Source organism: Phaseolus vulgaris, chromosome 9 (assembly GCF_051622355.1).
Source record: "Phaseolus vulgaris cultivar YP4 chromosome 9, ASM5162235v1, whole genome shotgun sequence".
Classification (NCBI taxonomy): Eukaryota; Viridiplantae; Streptophyta; class Magnoliopsida; order Fabales; family Fabaceae; genus Phaseolus; species Phaseolus vulgaris.
In genome coordinates this window covers 10,687,962-10,701,704 of record NC_143506.1, presented here as the reverse complement: position 1 = coordinate 10,701,704, position 13,743 = coordinate 10,687,962, and the positions used below count along the sequence as shown (strand labels likewise).

Below are 13,743 nucleotides of genomic sequence, written 5' to 3'. Positions count from 1 at the left end.
TGGGTCCCATTTCCTTTGAACAATACCAACAATTTTTAAATTCTCATTGTTCACACTATAATTTTTTTATTTAGAGTATTATCTTTTGCCCTAAGTGCTTACTTTAGGTTAGATTGATAATTATTTTTTTGAACAGTAATATTTTAACATAAAAAAATAGTATAAGATAGCTGTCTTTTTACTGTTAAAGTGTAAAAACACTTTATTCTAATTTTTTTAATTATGTATTTACTGGAATATTATATTTTAATTACTTATAAAAAGTTTTTTTAATTTATTATAATAATATATTTGTAGAATATGGACATACATCTTGACTTGGGACCATGATTGTTCCCACCAACACAATCTAAGTTGTGAAGTAATGAAAAAACTTTTTCTTTTCTTTTTTAATGAAAGTAATAATAAATCTTAAATTCTAATAATTAATATTATAAAGCAATAAATAAGGAGAGAGGATTGAAAGAGCTAAGAAAATTGAGTTGGAGAATTAGTCAAGTTTCACAAGGGATGAAATATGATGTCACCCTCTTAGGTGTTCTTCATCTTAATGAATGCTTCACTATAATATAATTATCCTTTTTTTCTTCTTCTTTTTATAGAAAAAAGGTTGAATTATTCAATTAGAACATTTCAACTCAATGTAAAAACTCCCTTTTCTTCACTTTAGTATAAGCTCCACCTCAATGTAAAATGATCATACAGCAACCACATGAATTGGTCAATACTTAAATCAGCATGTATTTATAAAACCTTTTTTAAGAATTTATTTTGTTATTTTTTATAAGATCTTTATCATTCAACCTTTTTAAAGAAATTACTTTTTTGAATTTATCATTCAACCTTTACATCATGTTTTGTTGAAAATATTTAAATTATATTATTTCTCCTTTTTTAAAATTTTTACATAGGTTAACCATTTTAATATATGAACTTGATTGATAAAAAAAATTATTAAGTATTTTCAGAAGAAAAAGTAAGAAACATAAATAATTTTTTTAATAAATTAAAATTAACCTATACTATTTTTTCATATTAACTTTTTAAAAGATAAATTTTAACTTATATATAAGTTAATGTTAATTTATATTTTTTTATTTCCTATTTTTGTATGATTAATTATCCACTATAATTCAGTATTCTAAGAATATTATTTTTGTTAATTTATGAAAAAATAATCAGGTACACATAATTAAATAAAGAGAAAGAAAAATATTTCTCAAATTAATTTATTTTTTATTTGATAAATAAAAAAGAAATGAATGAAAAACATACATAAATAAGAAGAAAAATAGAAATAAAGATTATTTTATTAGACATAATAATTTTATTATAATATTACTTTATTTGATTTTACTTTTTATTATTAATTTAATATTTTTTTATTTTAGTTTTTTACTATATAAATATTTTTTGTAAAAACATGTTCTCATCTATTATGGATTACCACATTTTAAAATCTCAAAATCATTAAAAATCGCATTATAATTTATTATTATACGTAAAGTATAAACTATTATGTGCCTTAAAAGGACTAATGTCAATATTTCCAAAGTATTGATAAATTAGAATGTGTTTACTTAAAAGGTAAACATCTTCCAAAAGAATGTATAATAGTTAAATAATCAAGTCACGGTTAGAAATATGGACGTAAATTAGGAGAGATGACTGAACTTTCAAATATTTTTGTAAGTAGATAAACATTCTTTGAATTAAGAAGTCTTTTATAGAAAAAAGAAATTTTATATTTAAGAGATGTTTGGATAATGTTCTTTAATCTTTTATATCAATATAAGGATATTTTTAATCCAAATCTAATACATTAGAGTAGAGAAAAGAAGAAATACAACACATAAAAATTATACTTTGACCACCTTAGTAAAAAAAAATATGAAAGTAAATGTTAGCTCTAAAAAAATGGTTTGAATAAAGCTTAAAATGATTTAACAAAATGACTAAGAGAATTAATAAGCAAATAGAAGAAGAAAAAGACAAGAAGGAAGTCTTATATTGATTCACTCAAAAGTTAAGTTATTTTTAAATTTCAAAAACAAATTGTAAAGATTCTACTAAACAAATAAATATTTATAAATATTCTCACTAACATTTTTATCTTATAAGAGTACACAAAAGCTTTCTATGTTATGGACAAGTACACATCTTTAATAGGTATACAGAATTTTTTCAAACTATACAACAATAAAATTATTTTTGCAAAATTTTACAGTCAACTAAGTGAATATAAAATACAAGACTCATTATCTAGATCTAACTTCACACAAACTTGAAGGATGTATAATGTAAGCATACTCTATTAAAAGATTGTATAAAAAGACAAAGTTCCTTAATTATTAAAATTGTCTATTTTTTTGTTCTATTTGAAAAGAAAAGATTATTAATTACCAAGGTTTTGTCTACCAATTATTTAGATTTTAAAGTTGGTAGTTAATTAGATATCAATTTAAAAATTAGCAACCAAGATTTTAACTACCAATTATTTAGATTCTAAATTTGGTAGAAAAAATATTGGTTGTTAATTAAATACCAATTTAGAAACTATTTAACAATAATAGAAACTAATATATAAACAAAAAAAAATTTAGTCTTTAAAATGATTTATAATTTAGTCATTATAGCAACTAATTATTTTTTGTCTCTAAGGTTTATATTTCATGACTTTTTTTTGTAGTGTATGATTCCTTAATTGATTAAAAAATTATTGATTAAATTTTAAAAAATATTAAAAAACATAAATATTCAAATTTCAAGTAAATATTCCAAATTCATGTAATTTATTAATGTAATTTATTAAGATGACTCAACGCATGTATGCTGCTCAATAATGTATAGAAATAATAATACACGTCTAAGTACATATTTTACATTATCAAAAATAATTATATACAAAATCTCAAGTGTCTTTATAATAAATATTTACTATTTTTTATGTCACATTTATTAAAAAAAAGTTACCATTTTATAAATTAAAAATATTTTAATTATATTATTCTTTTAAGATGATATAATTTTTTTTATTTAATATAACAGTAACTATGATAAAAATGAATAATTATGAAAAATATAAAAAATCGTGATAAATTATTTATATATGTTGTTGTATGTATAAATTTTAAATTAAAATAAAAAAATTGAAAAGATACTACAGATAAACTATCATTGTAAGTGACTACTAAGTTGCCTTTTTACCCCATCCATACTATACTGCTTGCAATTTTAATCTTTAAAAAATTAAAATTAATCAATATTCCCTCATTTTAAGTATTATTTATTTTATTTTAGTTTATTATAAAATATATTACATCAAGAGATAAAAGTAAAGTATATTTCTTGATTAGTGGGAATTTTTTTTTTAAATATTTTAAATAATATATATATATATTGTTTATTATTATCATTAATGTATGTGAAAAAAAAACTATAAAGATAATGTTTTTTTTTTTTTAACTGAGTAATATTGTTGACCTTTAATTTATTTATTAGTGGTGAGAAGTAAAAGGACCTAATCAATTAAGTTTGATTACAGGAAGTTGACCATGCACACCTTGACAAAGTCCTATCCAATTTAAGTCATGGAGACTTCAGAGTTTATTCTCTTTCCACAAATGTCTATGTTTTTTTATTATAACGACAAAAGTTTTTATACCAAAAGCAAACATATTACAAAACTAATTCAAACTTATTCACAAGTTTTATAAGTGAGCTTTAAAAATAGGTTTGATTAGATATATAAGCTCGAAAACAAGGTAAGTTAAGGTCAAAAATTTAGTCAATCATTTTCATCTTTAATGCACAATTTAGATGAGTTTAAATTAAATTCACTTATATATCTATTCAAAAATTATTTTATAAAATAAAAATTATATTTAAAAAATAAAATATTATACTATGTAACACCCAAAAAATACATATAACTATTACAGTATAAACTTTACATATTTCTATACAAGCTTTTAGAGTTTTTTAAAATATTTCTAATACATGATTAAACCTTATAGAAATACAAACCTTTACAATATAAGTTTTAAAACAACACCCTAAAGCTTTTCAGACCCTCCGACACTTGTATAATCATTTGTTCGTGTACGTAATACAGTCATCGCAGTTTAAACACAACAAGAAAAACAAGGGTAAACTAATGAAAAGAAATTTCATAACAAATCTAATTTGTGCAAAAAGAACCAATCAAATTAGCCATTTACAAACATTTCTTTAAATGTTGTCATATAAAATTTCAATACCAATTTCATCATTCATATAGACCACACATGGATCTATTTTCAATCACAAACATTAGATTTCATTTCAATCCCACTGACTACACATGAATTCATCGTCTTCCGGAAGACACATTAAGTATGCCTCTACTAGAGACTAACACCTGATCCAAACATTACGAACGAATCCAATAGAAAGGATCAGAGTAAGTTCAAACATCCAATACCGAGTGTCTACAACGGAACTCGGTGTGTATGAACTCCCTTTCAGCTTCTCACCACCTGATATCTTAGTCTATATGACATAGATCATGAGTGAAGCTAGAGGATCTCTATTAAACATAAGTTTTTCATACTTAATGTCATCAAACAACAACTCACCAAATGTATGACATCAATTTCATACAATTTACATTTAAAAATCCATACCATTCAAGAACTTTTCAAACATCAGAAACAATATTTAACTTTCAAACTGTGGGTTATGACTCACATTTACCGTTATCTTGGCATAAATGGAAGGTTACTTACCGTTGACAATTAATTGTTATTAAAGAGAGATTAATTACCATTAATTGTCTTTATTATTGTTGTCTCCTAGAACCACTATATATAGTGCCTTCCTTCAAGCAATGTAACACACAACAAACAACAACATACACTTGCTTCCTCTCTCTTTTCATATACTCTATTTCTTCTCCTAGGTGTAAGTGTTTAACCCGTAGAGAGAGAATTTTTTTTTGGGCTATTTATCTATTAGCCTGAGAGGAATTCATTGTACTCCCAGTACCATTATAGTGGAAGTTTTGGCTCTCTCGCCGGTGGTTTTTTACCTCTATTTAAAGGGGTTTTCCACCTAAAAATTTCTGGTATCATTCTCACTTTCTTTGTTACTTTAATTTCTCATAATCTTTGGTTGAAATTATCACACTTCCGCACACGATATCCCTACAGATTGGCATCAGAGCTTTTTCGATAATTCAACAAGGATCTGTTGTTCAACAATGTCGAAATTCGATATTGAGAAATTTGATGAAGGATTAGTAGTTAGAGGGAGAAACCAAGAGAAATGTAGGAACAGTAAACATAAATCTAGGTCAAAATCTAGAGGCAAGAACTCCAAATATTGTCGTTATTGCAAGAAAAAGGGACACGAGATCTCTGAATGTTATAAATTGAAAAATAAGCAAGATAAAGAAGATAAGGGAAATGGTAAACAACTAGAAAAATTTGCCGAAGCTAATATTGTTGAAACTGAATCTGATGGGGATTGTTTTGTAGCTTCCAACACTGAACAAAGGTCTAAAAATGAATGGATTCTTGATTCTGGTTGTACTTTTCACATGTCTCACAATAGAGATTGGTTTACTGCATATGAACCGATTTATAATGGTCTTGTTTTGATGGGAAACGATGCTCAATGCAAAGTTGTTGGTGAAGGAACAATCAAAATCAAGACACATGATGGAATTGTTAGAACTTTAACAGGTGTCAGATGTGTCCCTAAGTTGAAACGGAATCTCATTTCCTTAGACACCCTTGAATCTCATGGGTGTAGATACTCAGTTGAAGGTGGAGTTTTAAAAGTGTCTAAAGGAGCTCTTGTGCTACTAAAGGCAATTTGATGTGATAGTTTGTATGTGTTGTAGGGTTCAACAGTTACAGGTTCTGGAGTTGTTGCCTCACCCAACAAAGATAACACCAAGTTGTGGCATATGAGATTAGGTCACATGAGTGAGAAGGGAATTCTAATTCTCAAGAAGAAGGGTCACCTTGGTAACCACTGTACTGGAAAGGTTGATTTCTGTGAACATTGCATTTTTGGTAAGCAGAAAATTGTTAGTTTTTCTAAAGCCATACACAGAACCAAAGGTACTTTGGATTATATTCATTCGGATCTTTGGGGTCCGTCAAAAGTTCCCTTCAGAGGTAAATGTCGTTATATGATGACAATTATTAATGATTTCTCACGAAAACTGTGGGTGTATTTTCTCAAACATAAGAATGAAGCATTTTCCACTTTTAAAGAGTGGAAATTATTGATTGAGAATTAGACTGGCAAGAAGATAAAGAGGCTAAGGACAGACAATGGCCTTGAGTTCTGTTCGAATGAATTCAATGATTTCTGCAAGAAGGAAGGCATTTCCAGACACCTCACCATCCCACGGACTCCACAATGGCCTTGAGTTCTGTTTGAATGAATAGAACTATCCTAGAGAGAGTTCGTTGCATGCTCTCTCATTCTGGTTTGAGCAAATCTTTTTGGACTGAAGCGGCTTCAACGACATATTATCTGATAAATCGCTCTCTTAACAGATCAATTGATTGTAACATTTCAGAAGAAGTTTGGTCAGGTAACCCTGTTGATTATTCTAATCTTAAAATATTTGGTTGCCTGCTTATTCTCATGTAAACGAGGGAAAATTAGAACCTCGTGCTAAGAAGTACATTTTCTTGGGTTATGGGTTAGGGGTTAAAGGCTATCGTTTATATGACCCAGAATCTCACAAAGTAATTCACAGTCGGAATGTGACCTTTAATGAAAATGCTATGCTCTCTTCTGTAAAAGATACTGTCATTTCCTCAATTGATACAGGTGACCAGGAAGATGCTCGAGAGAAGGTAGAGTTTGAGATTAAAACACCCGCTCATGAGGAAAACGTTCCCAATTCCTCCAGTACTCAAGATGATCAAGTCACTCCTATTGATGGTACAAATGAACATTTGAGTCCACATGAGAAATGTCCACCTAAACGACGAGGGTTACCACAGTCGTGGTCTATGGCTCAAGAACTTCCACAACAGAGACCAAGAAAACCAACTCAAAGATTAATTGCAGAATCTGCCAACATTGCTTATGCTTTAACTATTGCACAAGAGATGAGTGAAGAAGGTGAACCCAAGAATTACTCTGAAGCTATCTCTAGTGATGACTCAACAAAGTGGATTGTTGTTATGCAAGAAGAAGTTGAGAGTCTTCTAAAAAAACAAATCATGGGAATTGGTGAAGTTACCAGAAGGAAAACGAGTCATTAGTTGCAAGTGGATCTTTAAGAGAAAAGAAGGGATCCCTGGTGTTGAGAGTACAAGGAATAAAACAAGATTTGTTGTAAGAGGTTTTGATCAAAATAAAGGTATTGACTTTAATGAAGTATTTTCTCCTGTTGTTCGTCATACTTCAATACGTATATTGCTTGTTTTAGTTGTCTTGTATGATTTGGAGCTGGAACAGTTAGATGTGAAAACTGCTTTTCTTCGTGGTAATCTTGAGCAAGAGATTTACATCCAGCAGTCTGAGGGGTTCGTTGTTCTTGGAAAGGAGAATCATGTATGTCGTTTGAAGAAATCTCTCTACGGCTTGAAGCAATCACCAAGACAATGGTATAAGAGGTTTGATTCTTTCATGGTTGGACATGGCTACTCCAAAAAGTAGCTATGATAATTGTGTCTATTTTCAAAAGACATCTGATGGGTCATTTATATACTTGTTGTTATATGTTGATGACATGTTGATTGCCGCAAGAGATAAATCTTTAGTTAACAAGTTAAAGGCCCAACTTAGTAGTGAATTTGATATGAAGGACTTAGGTCCTACCAAGAAAATTTTAGGAATGGAGATCAAGAGAGATCCTCAAGCTGGAAAACTTTTCCTATCACAAAAGAAGTATGTTCTTAAGATGCTTGATAAATTTGGAATGTGAGATTGCAAAACTATTAATACTCCAATTGTCGCCCACTTCAAGTTATCATCAGATCAATGTCCAAAACCAGACGAGGACAAAAGGCGCATGTCACATGTCCCGTATTCAAATGCAATTGGAAGTCTCATGTATGCTATGGTATGTACTAGACCTGATTTAGCTTATGTTGTTAGCATTGTTAGCAGGTTCATGCATAATCCAGGCAAGGAACACTGGGAAGCCGTTAAATGGATACTTCGTTATCTGAAAGGTTCTCCAGATCTTGGTTTGGTATTTGATCAACATAGAGTCGATCCCGGAGGAGCAGTTGGCTATGTTGATGCTGACTATGGTGGTGATTTAGATCGGAGAAGGTCACTTTCAGCCTACATTTTTACCCTATGTGGGTCTGCTATCAGCTGGTATTCTTCACTTCAAGCCATTGCGGCTTTGTCCACCACTGAAGCAGAATATATCGCTGCTACAGAAGGTATGAAAGAGGCTATATGGCTTTGAGGCTTGGAAAGTGAACTTGGTCTTCAACAAAATGTTCTTGTTATATTTTGTGATAGTGAGAGTGTTGTCCACTTAACCAGGAACAACAAGTATCACTCAAGGACCAAGCACATTGAAATTAAGCACCATTTTATCCGAGACATTGTTGATACGGGAGATATAATTGTTGAAAAAATTCATACGGACGAAAATCCTGCAGACATGTTGACCAAGCCACTTCCACTGGCTAAGTTCGATCATTGCCTGAACTTAACTGGTATTATCCATACTTAATCAAGGCTTCATGGCGGGAGAGTGTTCCAGTCAAAGGCAAATCAAGGTGGAGATTTGTGGGTTATGACTCACCTTTACCGTTATCTTGGCATAAATGGGAGGTTACTTACCGTTGACAATTAATTGTTATTAAAGGGAGATTAATTACCATTAATTGTCTTCATTATTGTTGTGTCCTAGAACCACTATATATAGTGTCTTCCTTCAAGCAATGTAACACACAACAAACAACAACATACACTTCCTTCCTCTCTCTTTTCCTATATTCTATTTCTTCTCCTAGGTGTAAGTGTTTAACCCATATAGAGAGAATTTGTTTTGGAGTTATTTATCTATTAGCCTAAGAGGAATTCATTGTACTCCCAGTACCATTATAGTGGAAGTTTTGGCTCTCTCGTTGGTGGTTTTTTACCTCTATTTAAAGGGGTTTTCCACCTAAAAATTTATGGTATCATTCTCACTTTCTTTGTTACTTTAATTTCTCATAATCTTTTGTTGAAATTATCACGCTTTCGTACACGATATCCCTACACAAACTATTAAAATATAATATTTATACATGTTCACACAACATAAAATTAAAAAACTTTATCAAATAACATCCTTAAGAGAAATTGAATACTGGGACCCACGTCCCCTCCACATCTAGATCTTCTAGTCTGCGATGCTATTAAAACTAAATTTAGCTTCCCTTACCTTAATTGCTTACTTTTCAAGCAACTTTTAGAATTTTATTCTTCCCAGTTTGCATAAGCTTCAAGATTTACGCGCCTAATGCAAGTTATCTAAATAAAACTAAAATTCAGTATATAGTATAATAAGTTGAGAGAATTAATCTTCTCAACTGACCCCACCAAGATTAATGACTAAATCCTAAGGAAAATCCGATAACAAAGAGTCTTTAAAGCAAAAATGAACTTAATCTGTTTGAAAATCTGATCGGGTGGAAATATTCTTTAACTCGTCAGCTACAATGTATTCCAATCAGATTCTAAAATAGATGAAGATTGGAATAAGAAATTAAAAGAGAAGGAAGAATTTGAGAGAGAGAGGTAAGGAAGAAAATAAAAGGTGCATGAGGGGTTCTATTTGTTTAAAAAAAAGGTGGTTACATACTACATGTATTATAATTTTTATATATAATTATTATATAATTAAATTATTTTTCTAATATAAAAAAAATTATATGGATCAAAATAGTATAGTAATAAAATATAAATATCCATTTTTTTTAAATTACATATTTAAATTACAAATTAAATCAAATTAATACAAATAAATTAATACCTCTATCCATGCATTATAGTATTTACAGACTTAAATTTTTTTAAATAAATGACCATACTTATGTATTATGTTTACCTGTTAAAAATTATTTACACTCCCACTCTTGACCCAAAATTGTTTAATTTCATTAATGATCTTAAAATCAAATTTTAAATATATAACTATATTATGTACCTTAGAGGAAAGTTTTCAATTTATAAAGATCCTAGTCGACTCGAGAGGGATTGTGTCCCATGAATAATTAAATAATCTTTAAAATAATTAAACAAATAATATTATATCAAAATGAGATAAGTTAGTTAAGACAAAATTTTCAAAACCAAAGATATGATCATCTAATCTACTACCAGTACTCTCCACAGTGTGAAACTAGGCAAATATGGATGAATAATACTTTCAATTATGCCTTACAAGGTAGTGTAATGCGAAAACTGTGTTCCATGGCACCTCGCACTAAATACACAAAATCAGCATTTTTTATTCATTCTATGGCTGTCGCTACTACCCTCTTGAGTCTATCTCCCAATGTGTGCACATCTGTGAACACAACCAAACACATGCTATATCTCCTTTTGTCTCTCTTATTTACCCCCTTTTCACACCATAGAACAATATCTTGTATATAATTACTTTTAACGCAGACATTAACACTACAAGAAATGAACATAGTGATTTCATCATCAATGACCAATGTAAATCTTTGACCTAATTCAATAGGAAAACAATATTTTGTAATGTTTTGATGCCCAACAAGAATAAGAAAACTACTACAAAATTTATAGTACGTAAAGATCTACTACACAGACAGAATAAAATGATGAGACATGGGTGAAAGTAACTTTAGGAAGCTGTAACCGCATGACGGTTTTGCACAGCAAATGCTTGAAGAAGTTCCTTATATCCACTCCTGTAATGCTCAATTGAAAAGCATAGTTGCCGGATGACCTCCCTCTTCTCCTCAGCCCTCTCAGAAATCACAGAATTCTGCCGAGTCACCTCCTTTTCAAGCTCATCAACTTTCAGTTTCAAGTCATTTACTACATTCAGTGTTGCTGCAGATCCTGTGATCAGCTCAGCCTTTTGTTTCTGTAACTGGATTAGCTCTTTCTCCATGTTAGCAATATGATTGTCTCGATGACTTGTCTCAGCCATAAGGTTATGAATCTTAGCTTTGGCCTCATCTTTTTCAGTCATGACGATGTCATACTTCTGCTTGTGCTTGTCAAATTCCTTATTCATAGCTTCAACATCATGTCTTCTCTGATCAAGTTCTTCCTTCAAACAACTGATTTCACCTTGCAAAACAGTTTGTTGGGAAACAAGATCCTCTTCTATTTTTAGTTTTTCTGCTTCAAATTGCCTTGATTTGTTTTCTAATATGTTGCTTCTAGATTCATATTCCTCAAGTCTATAGGCCAATTGCATATTCTCCTGTGATAAACATGCAATATCAGAATGCAACTGATTTTCCACCAATGAGAACTGTGCTTGGGCAACAAGCATTTCATCCTTCAATTTCTGCACCTCAACTTCATTGTTGGTTTCATTGTCTATGTACCATGTAAGCATCTCTTCTAAGTCCCGAATCTGCTTTCTCTCTGAATCAAGTTGGCATTCTAATCTGACCACTTTTTGCACTGATACTTCAAGCTGACCTTGCAGTTCCTGAGAACCGGATGTCCTGCTATTAAGTTCCTCTTTTAATTTTGCAATTTCATCATATGATATCTTAAGGTGTTCTTCAGCAAGCTTTAGTTGTGTGACTAACTTTTCAATTTTGAGGTTGCAATCTGAAACATGTGTTTCCAACTGAGTGGTCTTTTTTTGCAACTCCAGCACCTGTCCTTTTTCATATTCGAGATTTTCCTCTTTCACTTGTGATTCTACCAATGCATTATTAAGCTGACCATCACTTTTCTCAATTTGAATCTTCAACTTGTCAATCTGTTCCTCTGAGAGCTTAAGTTTAAAGTTGGAAATTTTCAGCTCTTCCTCATTTTTGAGGAATGCTTTAAGCAATTCATCATAACTTCTATTCTCACTCTCCCACGATATATCATTTGTTTTTTCTTCCCCGACTATTTGAATTTGTTGCTCTGAATCTGAGGATGATGAGGTCAAGGAGGAAGGTGATATAGAGCCCTCTTTCATAGAAGCCACAGAGCTATCACCGCCTGAGCCAGGGGAAAACTTTATATTGACTGGTTGAAGGCCAGATTTCAGTAACATTTGTTTTGGATAGGGGGTATAGTATGGTGTCGCCGATACGTTCTCCTGATCATCTAAACCTACATTAGAATTTTCAGAGTTCTCCATCTGAGGACAGAGGTCAAAATCAATACTGCATTAGAGAAATATATATAATTATCCATTCTAATCATAGCAATGAACAATTGACAAAGAACAAATCTTACACATTATAGAATTTTAAAACAAAATCGGAACAACATGAATAATAAATCTGGACTGCAAAACCACTCAGTAACCAGTTATCACCGTTTTTCGCTTTATTTTCTATAGACATGAATTAAATATAAAATAATATCTTAAAACTTGAACTACGGCAAAAATCCAATTATTGGCTCAAGTTTCAAAACTCTTCTTCAATCAAGATAGATATACTTTGAATCTCAACCCTCCAAGTGCAAAATCGAGAGGAGGTATATTATGTTCCATAAAACCATGTCACCACCAACTGCCAGATTGCACTTCTTAGACTTATTCCAGTGCAGTGACCTTCCCAAATACAAACCAACACTGTGTTCAGTGAAATATATAAATACAAACTTCCAATTTTCTTCCTCTTCTAGGGTTAATTCCATTATTTATCTTTGCTGCTAGCTAGCGGAAATTAGAGAATTAAACCGTAACTATTCGTTCAGTACTGAACGTCTGCTACTAGCACACCTACTCACATTATTAGTATTATAGTATTATTTATTATGACAGTACAAACGTAGAACACAAACCCAATAACTCTGAATTTTAAGGCATGCATCAAGAAATCAAGAAACAACTTGCTGTTACACATAACTATTGTATGCTAGAGTTTATTTACAAGCCTCGATCTACGCTCTACGAAGGATCCAAACTCAAATTCCACAACAGGAAGAAACTAGAGTTAACTCATTAACTAGGCTCTCTCACACACAAATGAAAACGCAAACGGCTTAAAATCCAGTTTAAAGAATCAATTGAAAAAACGAGTAATCAAGAAAATGAATCAAGCAGTGATCATAAGTGCGTGGAAAGCAAAGGAGTTAGTTAGGGTGAATCGGAATAATGAAGATGAGAAAGAATCGTAAAAGCAGAAGATAAAAAGCAATCGCGAGGTGTGGAGTTGAGTGAACGTACCGTAGCGAGTGGCGGAGAGATTGAAGAAAGAGAGAAGATTGGAGAGAGAAAAGTGAGAGAAAAAATAAGAAAAGAGCAATGAACTTTGGTTTATAAGACAGAGAAGAACAGACGGAAATGAAAAAGGAGTGAAGGAGTTAGTGAGAGACAGAGAGACATGGCCCTCAATTTAGGCTATCTATCCCGCCTTCCCAAATTTCAATTCCATCTATTTTCAAAATCAAATACTGTAGCAAACAACACTGACCATGATGTAGATGTTTAACCTCATTACATTCAACTAATAAAAAAAATTGTTAAATATTATTCCACTACTTCCAATAACAATTTATATTTTTTTTCTTTAATTTTTGAGATTTTTTTTAAAGTAATATTGTACGCTAGTTTTTAGTTTCAAA

General features: G+C 30.8%; 2 protein-coding genes across 3 annotated transcripts; one reads left to right on the top strand and one right to left on the bottom strand.

Moving 5' to 3' along the window:
• Nucleotides 1–5,239: 5,239 nt before the first annotated feature.
• On the top strand, nt 5,240–8,431 carry LOC150025153 (uncharacterized). The gene is made up of 7 exons (XM_090295645.1): nt 5,240–5,402; nt 5,517–5,851; nt 6,068–6,164; nt 6,706–6,945; nt 7,439–7,563; nt 7,697–7,932; nt 8,086–8,431. The coding sequence occupies exons 1-7, from the start codon at nt 5,240–5,242 to the stop codon at nt 8,429–8,431; spliced, it is 1,542 nt and encodes a 513-aa protein (XP_090151771.1).
• Nucleotides 8,432–10,642: 2,211 nt separating this feature from the next.
• LOC137822008 (uncharacterized) lies at nt 10,643–13,516 on the bottom strand. Of its 2 annotated transcripts, none has more exons than XM_068626881.2 (2): nt 13,346–13,516; nt 10,643–12,307 (listed from the first exon to the last, which is right to left on the bottom strand). In XM_068626881.2, the coding sequence occupies exon 2, from the start codon at nt 12,305–12,307 to the stop codon at nt 10,832–10,834; it is 1,476 nt and encodes a 491-aa protein (XP_068482982.1). In that variant the 5' UTR covers nt 13,346–13,516; the 3' UTR covers nt 10,643–10,831. The 2 variants fall into 2 exon arrangements, with proteins under 2 accessions (XP_068482982.1, XP_068482983.1); XM_068626882.2 differs by having other exon boundaries at nt 10,643–12,332; nt 13,346–13,494.
• Between the last annotated feature and the right edge of the window lie 227 nt (nt 13,517–13,743).

Excerpts from the sequence above, each read along its gene's own strand:
- LOC150025153 (XM_090295645.1), top strand. The coding sequence starts at position 5,240 with ATGTCGAAATTCGATATTGAGAAATTTGATGAAGGATTAGTAGTTAGA. Across the intron at positions 5,852-6,067 it reads GAGCTCTTGTGCTACTAAAG|AAAATTGTTAGTTTTTCTAA; the intron begins GCAATTTGATGT and ends TTTGGTAAGCAG. Across the intron at positions 7,933-8,085 it reads ATGCTTGATAAATTTGGAAT|ACCTGATTTAGCTTATGTTG; the intron begins GTGAGATTGCAA and ends GGTATGTACTAG.
- LOC137822008 (XM_068626881.2), bottom strand. The coding sequence starts at position 12,307 with ATGGAGAACTCTGAAAATTCTAATGTAGGTTTAGATGATCAGGAGAAC.